Source organism: Nyctereutes procyonoides, unplaced genomic scaffold (genome assembly GCF_905146905.1).
Source record: "Nyctereutes procyonoides isolate TBG_1078 unplaced genomic scaffold, NYPRO_anot_genome, whole genome shotgun sequence".
In the NCBI taxonomy this organism is placed as follows: domain Eukaryota; kingdom Metazoa; phylum Chordata; class Mammalia; order Carnivora; family Canidae; genus Nyctereutes; species Nyctereutes procyonoides.
This window is the reverse complement of record NW_026575135.1, coordinates 12,841,585-12,863,709: the sequence shown is the minus strand read 5'-3', so window position 1 is coordinate 12,863,709 and position 22,125 is coordinate 12,841,585. Positions and strand designations below refer to the sequence as shown.

The following is a 22,125-nucleotide window of genomic DNA, read 5'->3' as shown; positions in this document are numbered from 1 at the left end:
CTGCATCTATTGGGTAGAGGCTAGGAATGCTGTTAAACATCCTACAATGCATAAGACAGTCACCACAACAAAGAGCCAATAGTATTGTTGAGAAATCTGGTTTATGAAAATTAGTTTCACATGTTTTTTTTTTTTTAATTTTTTTAAATTATTTATTTATTTATTTATTTATGATAGTCACAGAGAGAGAGAGAGGCAGAGACACAGGCAGAGGGAGAAGCAGGCTCCATGCACCGGGAGCCCGATGTGGGATTCGATCCCGGGTCTCCAGGATCATGCCCTGGGCCAAAGGCAGGTGCCAAACCGCTGCGCCACCCAGGGATCCCAGTTTCACATGTTTTTGAACTCAAATTCTTTTTAGTCTAAACTCTTCTAGATATTCATATAATAAGACCAGCTTTACTTTCTAATAGATAAGCAATACTTTATAATACAAATTCATTTTTCTGCAATGATTATGTAACTTTGTAAATTGCTTCCAAAAGTCAGGAAAAGTTTGAATATTCACATATAATCTCCCCCAATCTCGCCTTGCTCTGTTACCAGTTCAAAGCCTTTCCTTCTTTCATTGCCCACTTCCTTTTATTCTGGATTATTTTATTTTACTAAATAACTGAAGCACTGACCAGAAGCAAATATAGTGAGCATATTTAACATTTGGATACAACTTGTCTTTTTATAAGATTATAATTTCATTTTTCTTAGATTTACATTTTTTTTTCTTTAGACTCTAGGCAGATGGAGACCCATTTTATTCTCAGTTTTTGAAAAGAAACAAGTTTCAGATTACTAGGAGAGCCTGAAATGATTCATTTCTTTCTGTTGGAATTAGTCTGTTTAGGGTAAGTAAAATGTTGGATTTACCTGCTTTTTAAAAAGCTCTGATGCTTTTTATGTTGTCCTATTGGTCTTAATAATTGATTTAATTATACCTTAGAATAATAGTGGCATAGACTATCATTGGAGGTGTTGCAAAGAGTACTTCATATATATTGCTTTTTAAAGAACAAAATGCATCCTTTATGAAATTTAAGATTGTCAAATGTAAAACCTTTTGGGAAACACTATCCAAATTGTGCTCCTAAATTCATAACACTACAATTCCAAAGATAAAGGAATGCATAAAAAGTATGGAAAGTGAATACCTTTTGATTTTCCCAGTCTCCAGTCTTTTCTCACCAATTTACTCCTAAACTATTTGTTGATTGCACATTACCCTCCACTTCCATCAAAAAGGGAAAAACCCAGTTTAGTATAATGGTTAAGAGAATGGATTCTGGGGATCCCTGGGTGGCGCAGCGGTTTGGCGCCTGCCTTTGGCCCAGGGCGCGATCCTGGAGACCCGGGATCGAATCCCACGTCGGGCTCCCGGTGCATGGAGCCTGCTTCTCCCTCTGCCTCTCTCTCTCTCTCTCTCTCTCTCTCTCTCTCTCTGTGACTATCATAAATAAATAAATAAAATAAAAAAAAAAGAGAATGGATTTCTGGCTCTGATTTGTCTGAGCATAATGTAGTGATCAAGAGCTTAGATTCTGAAGCCAAGCCACATAGTTTGTGGTATGCCATTCAAGGATTTCTTTTCTAGCCTCATTTCTCACTTTGTAGTCTAGCCAAAATTCCTCTGTCCTTCTCTTATCTAGCCTGTAAGGCCAGGTCACCTTACCACTTCCCTGAAATAGTCCTCCTCTTCTTGGAACTGCTCTAGCATGGCACCTATGCTTCTCACTACCAGTTCTGTACAAATGACGTGTGTGCCTAAAAAACTTTTAATCTCTTGAGAAAACACAAGCTTACTGAGGGCACGATATTATTGTATTTTTTTTTTTTAGATCTCCACTAAATCACGACGTGCCTTACACACTAGCTTTGCTTGACAAATGTCAGGTGAATCAATTTAAAGAAGTTAATCCCACTCTGAACCTCTACCCCTCTGGCCTGTACAGGTTTATCCCAAATCATAGAACTTTATATTAAAAAGGGTGAATGCAATGTATGTAAGTCAAATCCCTAAAAAAATTTCTTGAGGACCCAAAAGAGTCCCCAAGACTCTACGAGGGCTACGCAATCAATACTTAGCATATTTCACATCTTAGGAGAAAAATTTAAAAGTTCTTTACGTATGGCTTTAAAATAATAAATGTGCTAAATGTTTTTTTTTAAGGTTTTATTTATTTATTTATTTATCTATTTTTTTGTTTGTTTGTTTGAAGATTTTATTTATTTATTCATGAGAGACACGGCGAGAGAGAGAGGCAGAGACACAGGCAGAGGGAGAAGCAGGCTCCATGCAGGAGGCCGGACATGGGACTTGATCCCGGGAGTCCAGGATCACACCCTGGGCCAAAGGCAGGCCCTAAACCGCTGAGCCACCCGGGCTGCCCAAATGTGCTAAAGGTTAATGTAAGTAGTGCATTTTAAAATTCACTACAGAGGATCCCTGGGTGGCTCAGCAGTTTAGGGCCTGCCTTTGGCCCAGGATGTGACCCTGGAGTCTTGGGATAGAGTCCCGCATTGGGCTCCCTGCATGGAGCCTGCTTCTCCCTCTGCCTCTCTCTCTCTCTCTGTGTCTCTCATGAATAAGTAAATAAAATATTTTAATAAAAATAAAATAAAATTCACTTCGTATATATTCCTCTGCCCATTCTCCTGGAGCTGGCACCGTTTGCAGCACGAAGAACGCCAGACCCTGCCTGGGAGAACCAGGCTCGGCCCTGCAGGAACAGGCGGGAAGCCGCTGGCCCCGCCCACCCCCCAGGACACGCCCCCCCGCCCCGCCCCGCCCCGCCCCGCCCCGCCCCTAGCGTGCCGGCGCCGGGTCCAGGGCGCACGCGCAGGGCTCCTGCAGGCGGCGCGCCCGGGCGCGAGGCGGCGGCCCCTCCCCCACCCGGGCCGCGCACCGCAGGAACCCGTCGCCGGGGCTGCTGCGGCTGCTGCTGTCGGTCGTCGTCATGGACTCTCCGTGGGATGAGCTGACCCTTGCCTTTTCTCGCACGTCTATGTTCCCCTTTTTTGACATCGCCCACTACCTGGTGTCCGTGATGGCGCTGAAGCGTCAGCCGGGTGAGTGCGGGAGCCGCACACCGGCCCCCTCAGGGTGCCTCTCCCGGGAGGACGGCCGGAGCCGCCCGAACGGCCCGGGGCCTGGAGACGGGCTGGAGGGGCGCGGGGGCCGACCCGCCCGGCCTCGCGAGCGCGGGGGGAGACTGAGGCAGGGAGCGGGTGTGTGTGTGTGTGTGTGGCCCCGGGAGTCGTCAGAGGAGGCGCGACCGCGGGTCCGGACGCCGCGGCGGGCAGGGGCAGCTGACGGGGAAGACGCCGCTGCGGCGTGTGGGAGCCGGAGCGCCTGCACCGCCGCCTGCACCGCCCTGGCCCTGCGCGGTCCCCGGGCGCCGCCGCCGCCGCCGCCGCCGCCGCCGGCCTGGGGAGCCCCGGCGTTCACGGCTCAGCTGCGGGGGCGGCCCGAGGCCTCCGCGCTCCAGCGCCGCCTGCCGCCCAGGGCGTGACCCCGGGTCCCGGGATCGAGCCCCCCGTCGGGCGCCCCGCGTGGAGCCTGCGTCTCCCTCTGCCTGCGTCTCTGCCTCTCTCTGTGCGTCTCTCTCACGAATAAATAGATAAAGTCTTAAAAATAATAAAAGTAAGAACTGTTCATCAGAAGACACCATTCAAGGGCTGAAAACACAGAGCACAACCTGAGAACGGGTATTTGCAAGACTAGAACCAACAAAGGATGTGTAAATAAAGTGTATACAGAACTACGTATCAGTTACAAAAAGATAGACAATTCAGTAGGAAAAAAATGTGTTTAAGGAAGAGGAAGACGAAGGAGAGAAACTTTAATGGGCAGTTACACACACAGAGTATTTCTAAAGAGCCAAGAAACATGAAAAAGTGCCTAAGATGGGCCGCCCGGGTGGCTCAGAGCTTTAGCACCTGACTTCAGCCCAGGGCGTGACGCCGGGGTCCCGGGATCGAGTCCCACGTCGGGCTCCCTGCACGGAGCCTGCTTCTCCCTCGGTCTGTGTCACTGCCTCTGTCTCTGTCTCTGTCTGTCTCTCTCTCTGTGTCTCTCATGAATAAACAGATAAATAAAATCTTTAAAAAAACCGTAAAAGTCACCTGGGGACAGAGTCCCCCCGGGGACAGCAAGTGGAGCTTGGTCGCTTGGAATAAGGAGTGGTTCTGGACTGCTCTGCAGCCCTGAAAGTTGTGTGGACGCTCAGAGAGCCCCAAGCAGGGACACTTGTCTTCTCCGTACCCAGCTCTGTCACCGTGCTCTGCAGCCGAATAAAGTGATTGTGGTTGGAAGAGAGGGGATCTCCCTTTTTCCGTCGTAAGCGTGACGTTGTCCAAGGGTCATTTGGCACGGTTTCACTACAGCGTTTTGAGGGTTTCTTTATCGTATATGGTCAAGGAGCAATATTTGTCTTTTTTACTCTCAGAGTATGTTTATGCCTGTATTGCTTTACTTCTGCAGTTATTCTGCTTGCCTTTTGGATCCTTTATGACTCTCTTCTTTCTTTGAGCTCAGGCATTTTTGTTTTTTTTTCTCCCTTTTCCTACGTTTTATCTGTTCATGCTGCCTGGTCCTTTAGTTCATTAATGAGTGAATGAGGGCTTGAAGAGGTGCTGTAACTCTTGGGGACTGTTTTTTGTTTTTGTTTTTGACTCTTTGCCCTCAGAAATATTTTTCACTTACATTGATGTTTGTAGCTCAGTCTTTTAAAGCATTGTTTGGTCGAAGTTTTGCCCTGGAAAAGGTGGATATTGTATTAAATCAGGACAGATAATCTGTGTAAGTGAAAGTGTTTCCCTGATTTGAAAAGAAGTACCTTATCATGCCATATTCAGTATTTGGAGTTTTCTTGTATAGACCAAATCAGGTTCTCAAAGTGTGGCCCGGGAACCCTTGGGGTTCCTGACATTTCCAGGTCAAAATTATTTTCATAATAATATGCAAATATTATTTGTCTTTCCTTACACTCATTTTCTCACAAGTGTGCAGTGGAGTTTTCCAGAGGCTACATGACCTGTGATGCTGTAAGAGATTGAATACAGAAACAGATATGAGAGTACAGCTGTTTTCTGCTTGAAGCCAGACATAAAAAAAGGATTTGCTAACATAAAACAGTGGGACCTTCCTCACTAAATGTTTGCTTTGGAAAACACTTATTTTTCATAAAGAATACATAATTGATGTTAACATTTAGTATGTTTATTATTTTTAAAATGAAAAACATTAAGTACTCCTTTAAAATTTTCTCAACAATTTCTAATAAGCTAAATATACCTGTAACTCACATAAAAGCTCTTTGGGGTCTTCAAGAACTTTTTTTTTCAAGTCTGACTTTTTAACGGTTTAATTTGCATGTATTCACCTTTTAAAATGAAGTTTGTGATTTTTTTTTTAAGATTTTATTTATTTATTCATGAGACACACACACAGAGAGAGGCAGAGACACAGGCAGAGGGAGAAGCAGGCTCCATGCAGGGAGCCCGATGTGGGACTCGATCCCGGGACCCCAGGATCACACCCTGGGCTGAATGCAGTTCTAAACCACTGAGCCACCCGGGCTGTCCTAAAGTTTGTGATTTTGGACAAAGACATACAGACATGTGATTGCCACCACTATCAAGATATCCAATAGTTTCATCACTCACCCCAGATTCCCTCCTGCCCTTTGTAGTTGGCGTTCCTCCAGTCTCTGGCAACCATTCATTTGCTCACTAATTTTTAGGGGCGCAAGAGACCCTAAGACCCTGAGACCAAAAAATTTGAGAAGCACTGGAGTAATTTAATGCTGAAACAGGATTACATCTTGTGAATATATTTTATATATGTGTGTGTGTGTGAGAGAGAGAAACATACTTTACATTCCAGTACCAGTGCTTGTAAACAGGTGAAAATGATAGAATTCATACAAAAGAGTGTACCAATTTAAGCTTTTACCAGAAGTATATTAGACTGCTTGTTTCTTCCTCAATATTTGCTTCCCCCCCCCCCACTGTTATCATTCTTAACTATCTTATTCTGATGATCAGAAAAATAGTTTTCATTTGTACCTGTCAGGGTTACTGAGTGTATGCTTCTTAAATTTATTGGCAATTTGTATTTTCACTTTTCATTGAGTTGATCATATTGTTTTTCCTATTTAAATTGTAATGTAATACATTTTTTAAAATGATGAATCAGGGACTCCTGGATTGCTCAGTCAGAAGAGCATGTGACTCTTGATCTCAGGGTTGTGAGTTTAAGCCCCATGTTGGGTGTAGGAATTACTAAAAAATACATAAAAATAAAAATTAAAAAAATGATGAATCACCCTTGTATTCTTGGAATAAACTCCACCTGTTTGAGGTATCATTTTAATTCACTAGGGATTTTATTTGCCAATACTTTGTTTAAATTTTTATTTAATTGGCAACTTTTTCTTATCCCCTGTTGACTGATTCTCTAGAACTCAGACCTATTGTACAATAAAACTATAATTCATCTATGTAGTACCAGGATTCTTCTTATCTTTATTTTCTGGAGCACGTTACTCCTTGAGACTCCTGACTTTTGGAATGTATTTTATTACTGCCAATACCTCTCTCCTCACTTGCCTACCATTTACATCTTATATATCTCTTCCTAGAGCTTAAACAATGCTAGTGGAAACAGGGAAAGGGGATTAACTCTTTCTGTGGTATGGATAAGGACAGCGTCCCTTTGCGGTTTGGTTCAAGTCGTAGGCTTCAAATCCAAGGAAAGATGATGGTTTTCCTCTTTCCTTTTCCACATGACTTGTATTTAATAATTTGGATTGTTTTTTAAATATTTCTTTTTTTTTAAGATTTATTTTTATTTATTTATGATAGACATAGAGAGAGAGAGGCAGAGACACAGGCAGAGAGAGAAGCAGGCTCCATGCCGGGAGCCCGACGCGGGACCCGATCCCAGGACTCCAGGATCGCGCCCTGGGCCAAAGGCAGGCGCGAAACCGCTGAGCCACCCGGGGATCCCCTGTTTTTTATTTCTTAATTTACCTCCATTTGTCAAATAGTTAACTTTAGTTCCTCCTAAACCTTGGCATCTGATTTTCTATAGTTTTTAGTTTTGGCTAGTAGTTATAGGTTTTGCTTGTTTGTTTTCCTATTTTAGTAGGAAGTTGGAAAATGCTGTCTTGAGAGTTATTAGTCAGAAACCATTTAACAGGGACACCTGGCTGGTTTAGTGGTTGAGCATCTGCCTTTGGCTCAGGTTGTGATCCCAGGGTCCTGGGATCAAGTCCCACATCAGGCTCCCTGTGGGGAGCCTGCTTCTTCTCCCTCTGCCTATGTGTCTGCCCCTCTATGTGTCTCTCATGAATAAATAAAATCTTAAGAAAAACCCCACTTAACAGAAAGTTTATATCAACTTTAGTCTCTCTTATCTTACTTTTTTTAAGATCTTATTTTTTTATTCATGAGAGACACACAGAGAGAGAGAGAGAGAGGCAGAGACACAGGCAGAAGGAGAAGCAGGCTCTATGCAGGGAACCCGATGTGGACTCAGTCCCGAGTCTCCAGGATCATGCTCTGGGCTGAAGGCGGCGCTGAACCACTGAGCCCCCCAGGCTGCCCCTTATCTTACATTTTATATCTTACATTTTATTTTTTTCCTTACATTTTAAATCTGCCTTCTCTCTTTTCTTATTTAAATCTTCATTAAAATTAACACATTTCTGCAATCATACATTCATGTCTAGTTGCTATTTTTGGTAAAACTTCCTGAAAATTTAATCTACAGTTATTTCTACTTGATTTTTTAGAAACACAGTGTATTTTTCCTGTTAATTCTCCCCCTTTATACTACAGGGGACAGTATTGGTGATCTGGCAAGACAGTGATATTAAGAAAGTTCATAGTTTAGGAATATCTAAAATACTTCAAGTGTTGCTAACCTTTCTTGAATCACAGGAAGTTCAGTTAAGCAAATGTTCATTGAAACTTTACTGTGTATCAGGCACTATATTAGATTTTTTTTTAAAGATTTTATTTATTTATTCATGAGAGACACACAGAGAGAGAGAGAGAGGCAGACACACAGGCAGAGGGAGAAGCAGGCTCCATGCAGGGAGCCCGACCTGCGACTTGATAAAAAAAAGCTCAATGAATTTTCAAAATGAGCACATCTATTTAATCAATATCCAGATAAAAAAATTCATGAAACCCCAAAAGCCTCTTTTGTTATGTGATGTTTTAAAAAGTGACAGTTTGTTCTCCCAGTGTAGGGTGGAAAAGGATGTCTCAGAAATGACAGTTCATATTACTTCTATTAGAGAGTCTTACTTAAATGTCTTTAATTTTTAAGTGAAAGAATATTTGACATGACATAAAATATTGGTCAGGGAGTGTGATGTGGTAAAAAGAGCTAATAAAATCAGGACACCTGTATTAAAACTCTATCACTAACCGGGTAGTTTGAGATAAATTAACCCCCCCCCCCAAAAAAAAAACCCAATATTTCATCTGTGCAGTGAGTGGGCTGGACTAGAACAACAGCTGAGCTGTGTTTCCTCCTTAGGAGTCTCAGTTTTGGCTTTAAAGAGATGTTCAAGCTTCAAAGTTTTTTTTTTTAAAGATTTTTATTTATTCATTAGAGAGACAGGCAGAGAGACAGGCAGAGGGAGAAGCAGGCTCCCTGTGGAGAGCCCGATGTGGGACTCGATCCCTGGTCTCCAGGATCCCGGGTCTCCAGGATCACGCCCTGGGCTGAAGGCGGCACTAAACTGCTGAGCCACCTAGGGATCCCCTGAAACTTCAAAGTTTAAAGATATTTTCAACCCATCCTTTGTCTCCCCAGTAGTGGTAAACTGCTTTCTGTAGTTGATAACTCTGTGATACTGTAGTACTTTTTACCTTTTTAACAATCTAGTTAACAGTTTTATACTTAATGTCTTTATAGCAAATTCTCTCTATTAAGATAACTATGCATTTTGTTCCCTGACTGGACTCAGACTGGTACAGAGTCCTAGCAATGGAGTTTAACTTCCTACTTTCCAGTTTGCATATGTCAAGTTAGGGTATTTAAAGTTCTGGCTACTTCCTGTCTAGATCCAGTCAGTATAACGTCATTAGTTGTAGTGGGTCAGTGTGATGTTGGATGGATTCCCAATATGATCAAAATCTCTGTGACTTTGTTAGAGAACAGGAGAGTTGACATAGAACTAAGGCAAGATTGCAATATACTGTTCACCTAGTCAGGTAAAAGAGGTGTCTCTGGGGTTCCTTCAAATTAATATAGAAAAAGAATTTGCCTACCAGGTTTTAGGGGTTATATTGATTTGTTCCCATAAAAATACCACATCTTGAATACAGTGCATTTGGAGTCACTACCTGTCTACATTTCTGATAATCCACAGGCATTCTCCAAGATCCATCTGCTTAGTACTTATAGACCAAATAGGCAAGTTAAATGGGATGTGATAGCTATCACCACCTTTTCATCTTTGACGTTTTTGGTTATGGCACCCATCTCTGTGGTATTGCTTTTTAAAAATACCTTGAGGGGGAGAAGAAGCTCTAGGGGCTTCTACTCGAATGTTTCTACCATACTGATTCTGACTCCATAAATCAGAGGATCACTATGGACTTTGTGTCACTTGCCAGCTACGTCTATTCTAGTTACACATTAAGGAACTATGGAAACAACCACAAGGTGGGTCTGTAGATTTACTTGGCCCACTATGATCCAAACTTGATCCAAAACTGGAAGTAGAATATGACTTTATTTTCTAGCTTTCATTTCATAATGAAAATATCTTGATGTTAAAGTCCATAGGTGATTATGAGTGCTTCAGAACTCATACTTTTTTTGTTTCTTTTCTTTTTTTCAGAACTCCTACTTTGAATTAGAGTCAGATCTCAATGTGACAAATTTTGTTAAGAGTTTTGGGGAATATCACAAACATCTTAAGATAGGACAGATAATTTTTTGTCTTTTAAATATGAGCATGTTAAAAATAAAATAACATCTCCTAATGTCAGCTTGTTCCTTAGCTAAAGGAATGTTTTAAAACTGAGAAAAAAAGCAAAGAACTATTTTTTTTAACTATTTTTAACTATTAACTATTTTATTTTTTATTAACTACTTTTTTCTACTGACAATTATTTATATGCAGGAAAAGATATACAAGCTGTTTCTGGTTACCTTTCTGTATTTTCACAGTTTAACTTCACAATAAACTAATTCTGCTACTGGTATGATATATACAAAAGAACATAACACCTAAAGAGATTTGTCATAGGATTGCCTCATACTGTAAAATGTGTTACCATAGTGTATATACTGAAAAGAACTCCATAGAAAGGCCTATTTGAGTTAAGGGAAATTTTTCTAGCAGACATAGTTTTGAAAATTAGACAAAAAAGATGGATGTGAGAGAGACCCTTCTTCAATTGTTCTTTTCCTTTCTTTTTTTTCTCTAATAAAATCTTCGTTTCACTGGTTTAAGTGTCTTAGGGTTATAAGTACTTCCCTAGTGCTATGGTGTGTTGTTTTCATCTCAGCCTTGCAATAAGAATTGAAAATAATTTTATCTGGGGCTCAGAGAATAGAAGCAGCCAGAAGTTGCATTTTGCCTGCTTTCTCTGCTGGTAATGATCAGTCCGTTCAGTAGATATATCAACAAGTGTCTGCTGTGTACTAGGTAGTAAATATGTCTTTTTGTATATTTTCTTATTTTAAATCCTTTTAAGTTATGTATTACTCCCATTTTGTGAAAGTTGAAACTTAAGCCGGCAGGGTTTAGTGATCCTACAAAGAGGTCACAAAACTGGTATATAATTCCAGCTGCTTCTTTGACTTGTGACAATACAAAGGGAAGTTAATGGTAGTTAAAATCATAATACTGAGCTCTTGAAATATTTCACATATTTTTCTGTCATTCAGTATATTTATAGAGTACCTACTGTCTAAAGTCTCTTAGAATTTTAAGAGATAAGAACTTTATAATGGAGCTAACACATATACAAAATCTAGAATGTGATTATGTCCTAAGAGGACAGAATAAAATGTGCAAGTTGAGGAAAAATGAAAGTTATTTTGACCTAATCAGAAATGAGTATTACATGAGTGAATCATTTAAATGAAATCACTTAGTAAATTTGATTTGGATTGTTTTAATGGTCAAAGGAAAACCCAGGTATATTAAAATTTGGCTAAGTTAGTGAGTGGTGGGTATCAGGTAGCTGAAGGTAATGGTAAATCTCCATTAGAGTAGTACACAGGAACACAGAGGACAGACACCAGTGAGTATTCCTAATTGTATGTTTATTTGAAGTAATAAGTTACCTTAGAATGTGTTCTTCATAGTGACTGTGCTGTGATGGGCTCGTTATGGCTGTCATGCAGTTAGGACTCTCATTTCCAGAATGCATTCCCAGAGCGAACCAGAGTATGCCTGTGTGTGAGAGAGAGAGAGAGAGAGAGAGGGACACACACAGGGTAGGATTGGGAGACAGTTAAGAGTAAGGGGGATAAAGGGTGTGTATGTGTAAATAAGCATAGGGAAAAAGTCTGGAAGTTGTCATTTCTCAGGATAGGAGTGTGATAGAATGGTAGAAATAGGAAAGGATAATTTTTTGCTTATTTTGATTTACTTATATAATAATAGTGATAAGTTAATACTTATTGCTTACTGTGTGCCAGGTCCCCATTCTGAGTGATTTCAAAGTACTCCCTTGTAGTTGATTTTTACAACAACCGTGTGGTGTAAATTACTTTTTTCTTTACCACTTCCGTATGTGTATTTTTTCTTTTTTGAAGATGTGGGAAAGCAAACAATCAACTTGTTGAGTTCACACAGAGAGTAAGTGCTGGTGCCAGGATTTATACCTGAGTAGTTGAACTATAGAGTCAATAAGCACTCTATATTAAGCACTCTGTAATTGCTTTTTTTTTTTTAAGATTTTATTTATTTGAGATAGAGTGTGTGCCTGTGTATACAAGTTGGAGGTGGGGCAGAGGGGAGGGAGAAGCTGACTCCCTGCTGAGTCTGATCCTTGAGCGGATCCTGACTTAGCCAAAGGCAGACAGGCGCTTAACCGACTGAGCCACGCAGCACCCCTCTGTATTGCTTTTCAACATGAAGATGGTGCAGTGTGGAGGAAGCTAGTGACCATTACCTAAGAAAAGATAATACTCATTTGTTAGGCTGACTGACCAATGTTATAATCAGTCACCACTCCGTGGTGCTCTAGTGCCCATATACATATTTAGGTGGGTAATAATATCTAAGTAGAGACATAGCGGTGTCATATCTTACATGGGGGTTTGGCTCTAGAGACAGCATGTATTATCAAAATAATCCTTGAAAATTCTTAGGTTTAAGGAAGTTGCTACACTGAAAATTGATGTCCTGCCTTTTAGTACTTTTCTCATAATTGAATTTTCTTCCAGATTTGGAACAGGTCACCATTTCTTGAGTTCTCACCAGACGTATATCATTAAACCTTGGCATCACATGTTCACTTGACAGGATATGTACACCACAGAAAATGCACATCTGCCAACTCATGTTCACTCCTGGGCACGTTTTGTTGTGTGGAATGGTGGGTTGCACTATTTGACTTTTATCTCCTTTTTTCTCCCTGAGCACATACAGATGAATTTCCATGTTAATACAAGGATGATGTTGTTACCCTAACAAACTCACATATACATTTATGTAGTTTGTTTTGTTGTTTGTTTTTGCATAAATGGGCATTTTCCTAAGAGATAACAACAACTTGGTTATATATTCTTGCAGACCTTATTTTATGTATTATTTATATGTATAGGTACTGATCGAAATACATGGATTTCTGTACAATAATTTCTTATACATATTGTTTATATACATATATATATATATTTTTTTGTCTATCAGTGCATGTAAAGCTGCTACATTCTTTTAAATAGATGCATTGTATTGGTTTGGGAGTCCCTGGTGGCTCAGCAGTTTGGTGCCTGCCTTTGGCTCAGGGCGTGATCCTGGAGTCCTGGGATTGAGTCCCTCGTCCAGCTCCCTGCATGGAGCCTGCTTCTCCCTCTGCCTGTATCTCTGCCTCTCTTTCTCCCTGTGTCTTTCATGAGTAAATAAATAAAATCTTAAAAAAAAAATAGATGCATTGTATTCCACAGATTGGGTGTGACATAATTTGTTAAAATTTTGTTTAATTTTATAATTAGTAATAATTTAGTTAAAAGAATTCAAATATGATTAAATCATCATAATATTATATCATGATCTTATCATAATCAATATAATTAAATAAATTTGACCATCCTCACAAATCTCAGGCTTTCTCAAGAGCTATAATAGGAGTTAATTTTGGTGTATTGCATACCCTTTTCTGTGCATTCCATGTATATGCATCTTCCCATGTTAATATTGCTATATCACACTCTTGATTGCTCCTGTATAGTATTCCATACCACAAATGATCATGGTTTGTTTAACTCTTCTCTGATGATAGTCATTTAGATGTTTTTCATTTTTTTTCACAGCATTATAAACAACACTGCTTTAATATTCTTGTATGAAATTCCTTGGACACTTGAGACAGTTTTATTTTTTTTTTATTTTTTATTTTTTTTTAAATGAACTATTGGGACTGCTCCTTTTTTTTTAATTTTTTTTATTTATTTATATATGATAGTCACACACACAGAGAGAGAGAGAGGCAGAGACACAGGCAGAGGAAGAAGCAGGCTCCATGCACCGGGAGCCCGACGTGGGATTCGATCCCGGGTCTCCAGGATCGCGCCCTGGGCCAAAGGCAGGCGCCAAACCGCTGCGCCACCCAGGGATCCCACTTGAGACAGTTTTAAATTAAAATTTTAATTTATACTCCCAAGTTACTCTTTAAAATGACTTTTAATACTCTTACAGCAGTATATGAACTTCTTCACATTGTTGCCAACTAATAAGTTAATATAAATACTGAGCTGTGCATTTTTTTGCCAGTTGAATGTGTGACAAATACAGTATCTTCTTAAATTTTGTTTTTCCTTGATTTCTGATGACTTTCTTTTTTTTGGTATGTATTTGGTCATTTATATTTCCTGCTTTGTGACTTGTCCATTTTTCTCTCGTGTTTGTTGTCTTTTTCTGTTGATTTATTGGAATTTGCCTTATGTAAGTTGAAAAACACTATTCCAGTCTTTTGTCATATAGAAGTTTTGAATTTTAGTAAGGTCAAAAAAATCTTTTCCTTCATATCTTTATTCAGGTTAAGTACTTTTCTTTCTGTTGTCCGTGTGCTAGATTTTTTTTTGAAATTGGGCGTGTTGAATTTTTAAGTCTTTAATTGTCTAAATGGGAGATGATAATAAATTTGTTAGTATAGTGAATGATTTAAATGAATTTTTAGGGACACCTGGGTGGTGCCTGCCTTCCACCCAGGGCGTGATCCTGGAGTCCCGGGATTGAGTCCCTGCATGGGGCCTGTTTCTCCCTCTGCCTGTGTCTCTGCCTCTCTCTCTGTGTGTCTCTCATGAATAAATAAATAAAATCTTTTAAAAAAATGAATTTTAAATATTGAACTCTTTTAATTTGGATAAAATCTACTTGTCTTGATTTATTATCTTTTCAAAAAACTACTGATTTTAATTTATTATTAATATATTTGTGCATTATACTCATAAACTAAATTATAGTGTCTTCTTCCTTTCTTTTCTTCTCCTCCTTCCTCTCTCACTCTTCTTTCTTTATAATGTATGATATTGGATTAATCATGGAATGATTTAAGTTTTTCTCCTTTGCTGTATTCCATAATGGTTATATAGCATAAAAATGAGTAATCCAAGAATATTTGGTAAATGTTTTCCATTAATTTATCTGAGTTGGCACCTTTCTTAAGATAGATCTTGGCCTTGTAGGTTTTTTCCAGTTATTTATATGTTCAAGTTTTCTCTTTGTTTTTAAGGGAATTTTGCTAATTTATATTGTCCATTTCTACTGCATTTTCACATTTATTATATTAAATGCATGTTGTTTTCCTGTAAAACTCTATAAAAACTATTTCTTTATTTTTCCTTCTAGTGCTTTGCATTATTTTTGTTCCTACCCTGAGCCCCTTTCTCAGACTTGTTGAACAATGGTCTGTTTTATTGGTTTTTCCAAGAATAGCTTGGGGTTAGCTTTATTGATTGCCCATCTCCATCTTGCTATTTTAATTTCTATTTAATTGGTTTCTACTTTTATTTTTTTATTTTATTTTTTAAAAGATTTTATTGATTTATTCATGAAAGATCTGTAGAGGCAGGCAGAGACACAGGCAGAGGGAGAAGCAGGATCCCTGTGGGGAGCCCAATGTGGGACTCAAACCCAGGACCCCAGGATCACACCCTGAGCCAAAGGCAGATGCTCAACCACTGTGCCACCTAGGCATCCCTGCTTTTATTTTTATAAATTGCTTCTGTTTCTCTGGTTGAGTTTATTTTTAATTTTTTTTGTACTTTCCCTTTGATATTTCAAACTTACAAAAGAGTTGCCAGAATAGGTCAAGGAATTCTCATGTACTTTACCCAAATTCATCAAGCATTTACATTTTGCCCCATTTAAAAATTTTTTTCTAGCTTTACTGAGGTATAATTGACAAAATTATATATATTTAAAGTGTACAGTTTGATGGTTTGAGATGCATGTGAATTGTTACATGATTATCACAATCAAGTTAATTAGCACATCCATCATCTCACATAGTTACCCCCCCACCCCGTGAGTTAACATCTACTGTCTTAGCAAATTTCAAGTGTATGAGATAGTATTGTTAACTGTAGTCACTATGCTGTACGTGAGATCTCCAGAACTTACTCATTTTAGAACTAGAAATTTGTACTCTAGCATCTCTGAGTGTTTTTATTTATGCATTACTATTTTTTTCAAAACCACCTGAATGTCAGTTGGAAGCATTTGCCTAGTTACTTCAAATTACTTAAGTCTGTTAATATATAAGAACCATAGAACATTTACTAAAATCAGAATGTTTAACAGTAATACAACACTATTATTAAGCCATAGTCCATATTTAGATTTTGTCAGTTGTCCAAAAAGGTCATTTGTAAATATTCTTTCCCATTCTAGGATGTGATCTAGAATATACATTGCATGTAGTTGTCTCTTTAATGTTATTTAATCTGGAGCATTTTATCAGCCTTTTATTTTACTTTATTTTATTTTTTATTTTATTTTTTGGTATGTGTTTCTTGACTTTGACATTGCTAAAGGGTAGGCCAGGTATTTTCCCAGAAGTGCCCTCAATTTGGGTGTATCTGATTAGATTAGTTCGGGTTATATATTTTTGGTGGAAATACTGTAGAAGTTAAGATGTGTTTTCAGTGCATGATAGCAGGAGTCACCTGATGTTTGTTTATGGTGAGGTCTGCAAGGTTTCTCCACTCTAAAATTATTTCCCTCTAATTAATAAGTAGTTTGTTAGGAGGCATTTTAAGATAATGTATATATATGTTCCTCATGAGCCTTTCACCTCTGGGTTTATTTTGTTATTCTGTTTCTAGCCTGTTATGTTAAAAGCTAAGTTTATTTCAGCTTTTATTTTCTAAAGTAATTAAGAAAATAAATTTTTCTTAAAATCTGCTTTGATGTATCAACTGGAAGTACTTAAAACAGGGCTGGGAATGAAAGGAGAGAGTGTAGATAGGGAGATTGTTTATAATAATGTGCTATTAGGAAACTGGCAGTAAGAGGCTGGACAGAGTGTTTTAAAGGTGTCCCGATCACCTGTGTCTTAACAAAGTGTTTCCAGTCTTGGTTTAAAGAACAAAAGATAGAGTTTATAATGATTGTGATTGTCGCACTTATGAGTAATAGTAAGGTTTTGAAAGTCATGAAGTTAAGAGGTTCATTTCTTTCTTTTTTTTTTTTTTTTAAAGATTTTATTTATTCATGAGAGACACAGAGAGAGGGGCAGAGACACAGACAGAGGGAGAAGCAGGCTCCATGCAGGGAGCCCGATGTGGGACTCCTGTGGCTCAGGACCACATTCTGAGCCAAAGGCAGACGCTCAACCGCTGAGCCACCTGGGCTGCCCAAGAAGTTTTTCTTTAGTGCCACTGGCACCTTAGCGTTTATTCAGTGTACAGTTCTCTCAGAGCGCGTTTCCACTTTGCCGTTCCAGGGGCTGCGGCGGTGGCACGGAAGAACCCTTTTTCAAGCTGGTTTACTGCTATGCTCCATTGCTTTGGTGGAGGAATTTTATCCTGTGTATTGCTTGCAGAGCCTCCGTTGAGGTTTCTTGCAAACAACACTAATATATTACTGGCATCTTCAATCTGGTAAGCTGCCATTATGGTGAACTATGGTGAACAATTTTAAAAAATTGTTTTGTAAATTACTAATAAATTAAATTTTTTTTTTTATAAAACCTATCTTATGTTCTTGAAAAGTTAATACATGTGCAAAGGAAGGAACCCAAATAAAGCCAATGGTTTTAAGTACAAAGTCTCTTTCTCACCCTTCTCATTTATCCTGTCCAGAGGCAAGTTTGTTACCCTGTCTTTAGTGGAAGCTTGTCAAATGTGAAAGGAAACCAAATATTTGACCCCAAACTTACTAATTCATACCCACAGACATACAAAAGGATAAAATCAAGAATGCGACCAACTACACAAAAAGTCCAGGTGATTATTATGATGCATTTATAATTACCATTCTTATTATATTCTATGTTGGATTTTTCATCACCTTATGGGATTTAACATTAATTTTGTTTTTATTTATTTTTTATTTTATTTTTTTTTTTAAAGATTTTATTTATTCATGAGAGAGAGAGAGAGAGAGGCAGAGACACAGGCAGAGGGAGAAGCAGGCTCCATGCAATGAATCTGACATGGGACTCTATCCTGGGTCTCCAGGATCAGGCTCTGGGCTAAAGGTGGCGCTAAACCACTGAGCCACTCGGGCTGCCCTAATTTTGTTTTTAATCTAGTTTTGAAGTGAAGAAAAAATGTTAGTAGGAATGGCTTTGGATTCTTACAAATCCAAAGATTCAGTTATCTTTAAGAAGATTGATCCATCAAGCTAAAAAAAAGTGTAATACAAATCAGAGTGGGTTTGCAACATCTGAAGCAGAAACTATACTTTTGATTAAAAACCATATCAAATATAGAATATTAGGAACACTTAAAGTTCATTTTTATTGTGATAATTTTTAAATGAGTATGTAACCAGTCTTAAAAGGGAATATTATATATAGAGGTGGCAATGAGAAAAAGTAACAGTGGAAACCTGTGTTAGTGGAAACAAGTAGGAGTAGAATAATAAATTTGATAGCTAATATTTACTGAGTTGTTAACCGCATATCAGCTAAATTCTTTATATTCATATTTAATCATACACGTCCCGTAAGGTAACCATTATTTTTGACATTTGACAAATGAGAAAACTGAGGCATGGAGAAACTTTGCTAGAATTTACAGTTCAGTATTCATATTCAGATCAAACCCAGGAAATTTGACTTTAGAGCTTTGACATTTAATAGCCCCTGTCTCTCATAATTGTTTTTTTGTTTTGTTTTGTTTTGTTTTAAGTGACTTTATCCCCAGTGTGGGACTCAAACTCATGACCCAGACATCAAGAGTGCATGCTTTACCAACTGAGCCAGCCAGGTGCCCCTGTCTCTCATAGATTTGTTTAATCATCTCTTAAAATACAGTCTTCTGCTTGCTATATGTTTTCTTTCTTTCTTTCTTTCTTTCTTTCTTTCTTTCTTTCTTTGAAGTACAGTTGACATATAGTGTTATATTAGTTTTGGTGTACAATATGTTTGAAGAGTTCTGTACCTTACTCAGGGCTCATAATGGTAAGTGTACTCTTAAACCCTTTTACCTAGTTCACCCATTTCCACTTCTCCTGTATACTAACCACCCTTCTTTGTTGCATGGACAAAGTGATTATTTAAAAATAAGTTAGAGGGGTGTCTGGGTGGCTGGCTCAGTAGGTTAAGTGTCCAATTCTTGATCTTAGCTCAGGTCTTGATCTCAGGATGGTGAGTTCAAGCCCTTGTGTTGGGCTCCTCCATGCTGGGTGTGGAGCTATTTGAAAATAAAAAAGATAAAAATAAGTTAGAACGTTTTACTCCTATGCTCAGTAGTTTCTTATCCAATAAAGAACAAAATAAAAAAAAAAAGAACAAAATCTAAAACTTTTACTATGGCTTATAAAACCCTACGGTATCTTCCCTTTTGTTCTTCCTGATGTAATGTCTCCATTGATTGTACTCCTGTTCATTCTGTTTTAGCCAACATTGGTTTTTATCATTTCTTGAGTACACACAATGTTTTTCTGCCTTGTGCTTGCAGTCTTTTCTCTGTAATGCTGTTTCCCCAAAAGGCTCATATTTTCTTTTTTTAGAGATGTCTTCTTGACTGGAATAGCACCTCCTCTCCCATGAATATCACATAATCCTTCTTTATTTTTCTTTTTAGACTTACTACTATTTGACGTATTATCTGTTTATTTCTTTTTATGTTGGTCTGTTTCATTCTCCTAACATAATAGCTTATCTGAACAGGGATTTTTGTTTGTTTGTTTTTGTTTTTTTTAGAACAGGGATTTTGTTTTGTGAACTGTGTGATAAGTACTTTTCTAGGTTCGCTAAATATATTAAAGAAATGCACTGCTATGTATTAGAAGGGATTTCTAGGGTGGCACAGCGGTTTAGCGCCTGCCTTTGGCCCAGGGCGCGATCCTGGAGACCCGGGATCGAATCCCACGTCAGGCTCCCGGTGCATGGAGCCTGCTTCTCCCTCTGCCTGTGTCTCTGCCTCTCTCTGTGTGACTGTCATAAATAAATAAATATAAATAAATAAATAAATAAATAAATAAATAAATAAATAAATAAAAATAGAAGGGATTTCTATAATTGAGTAGTAAGGAATTACAGATCTTGATTATTTGATCCCTTAAATAAAATTGCTTGTCTCCAAATGGATGCTTTCTTAGCTTAAATTAAAAAGTATGTTAGAAATGGAAAATAAGAAATGCAATTTTACATAGTGAATTAATAGTATAATATTTAATTGTTAACCTCAGATCTTTTATTATTGCAGTTTTATGCAGGAGGAAATTGAGGCTTAGGGAATTGGTGAATGGCAGGGTCTGAATTCAACTCAGCATTTGGACCATGACTTTAACCAAGAAGAGGTTTCATTTTGAACAGTTTTCTTTTTTTTAGGATCAAATCTTTTGTCTTATTTTTATTTACTTATTTATTACAATATATTTTTTCTTTAAAATTTTTCAATTAATATTAAACAGATACAGAAGAATATTTATAAAATATATGCAAAGTATAAAACTGTGATATAATAAAGGTGCATTCCCATCATTTAGAACAGGAATCTTTTTATTATAAAGTGAAAATTCAGGAAAACCACAAAAAAAATAAATATTTGGCCTAATGTATTATTATGAAGTATAATATACTTGAAGTTTTACTCAAGTAAGAAGTAAGTTTTTGCCATTCATTCCAGAAGCTCCTTCTGTGTATCTCATTCTAATCACAATGCTTTTCCCACCTTAAATAACCGTTACAGTAGCATACCATTTATCCTTTTTATGGTAATCACTTGTATATTTTTATGATTTTATCATCCAGATGTTCATCCCTAGACACTATAATTTTGTCATACCTATTAAAAGATTGCTGTCTCTTAAGTCATTTTTATTTTATAGATTCCCCCTCCATTCCTTTTTTTCCCTTATAATTTATCTCTTGAAGAACCAGAGCCATTTGACCTGTAAATTTTTTCGTAGTCTGGAATGTGCTGATTGCATACACATGGTGCAGATCATTATATTTCTGAGTTCTTTGTGTTTCTTGAAAACTGGAAGATTATTCCAAATACAAATCAGATTCAGGTTAGATTCCTTTGGCAAGACCAGAAGGGGCCCCAAATATCTGATTTGCTTTCTTTTTTGTTGACGTTTGCACTCTTACACTTAATGACCGTATTAATTAACTGGGAATTACACAATGGTAATAGTCTAGTTCTGTCTTCTTATGTATTAGATGGAGTAGAATTATAAATAGATAACTTTCCACTCACCATCTATTATTTGGTTACCCAGTTGTACCATTCATGTAAGAATGGCAGGATAAATCCTTGATTCTTTTCTTTTATGTACCAGTTTTCATGATAATTAGTTCCCTGTCATCTTCCAAAGGTAACCAGTTTTTTTTAGTTATTATGAACTTATAGATTTAAACATATTTCATAGGTTGCAATAAATTGCAGTTGTCATTGTTGAAGTTCAATTTGTTTCATCTTTGGCAGATGGGAGCTTCTTCAGATTGGTTCTTCAGACTGATTAGCTCCTTGATACTTAATATAAGATTCCTTTCTTTCTTTCCATTCATTTGTTCGTTCTTTCTTTGAGAGAGAGAGAGAGAGAGCACACGCACAAGAGTGGGGAGGGTCAGAGGGAGAAACAGACTCTCTTTCAAGGGGAATCCCACACGTGGGGCTGGATCCTGGGACTCCTGGATCATGACCTGAGTTGAAGCCAGACTTTTAACTGACTGAGCCACCAAAGCACCCTAAGATTCATCTTGTACTTTTCTTCTGGAATCACTCATTTCTCTGGTTTCTCTTACTGAGCAATGGCATTTCAAGACCAAAATTTGAACACGAGAGTTGTTCATTATTACTGGATTGATACTGTTTCTAAGCCTTTTCAGTGGACAGAGCTAGGAAAAATAAGGATGAAAATTATTTATGAGTTCATATTAATATTTTTAATTCAAATTCAAGACCATAGAGCCTTCATTAAACTTTTCTGTTACCTGTGTGTGTTTGTGTGTATCCTTCTTTCACACTAAGAATTTTCTTTCTTGAGGGCACAAGGCATAATAGAATGTTCCAGCATTACTCATATTTCTTTTATTCTCTATTATATATATGATACACAATAGCTTTGGAGTGACAGTACTAATACTACCATTGATGTGATTACTGAGAACATTAATTTTTTTTTGCATATGTACTTCTTGTTCTCTTCCCATTGTAAAAATAAACTATTCTACATTGTCATAGTTATAGTTATTATATACTGTTATTCTTGCCTTCCTAATTGTAATTCAATCTTAGTTTTATAG

General features: G+C 37.9%; 1 protein-coding gene across 2 annotated transcripts in view; it reads left to right on the top strand.

Annotated features, from left to right (window-relative positions):
• Positions 1–2,830: 2,830 nt before the first annotated feature.
• TMEM38B (transmembrane protein 38B) overlaps positions 2,831–22,125 on the top strand; it is a 50,910-nt gene continuing 31,615 nt past the window's right edge. The window contains exons 1-3 of one of the 2 annotated variants that reach the window (XM_055302274.1): positions 2,923–3,060; positions 12,422–12,573; positions 17,146–17,302. In XM_055302274.1, coding sequence (XP_055158249.1) covers positions 12,504–12,573; positions 17,146–17,302 — 227 coding nt within the window. In that variant the 5' untranslated portion in view covers positions 2,923–3,060; positions 12,422–12,503. Of the gene's footprint in view, positions 3,061–12,421; positions 12,574–17,145; positions 17,303–22,125 lie in introns of both variants that reach the window. The other variant, XM_055302273.1, reaches the window with a different exon arrangement.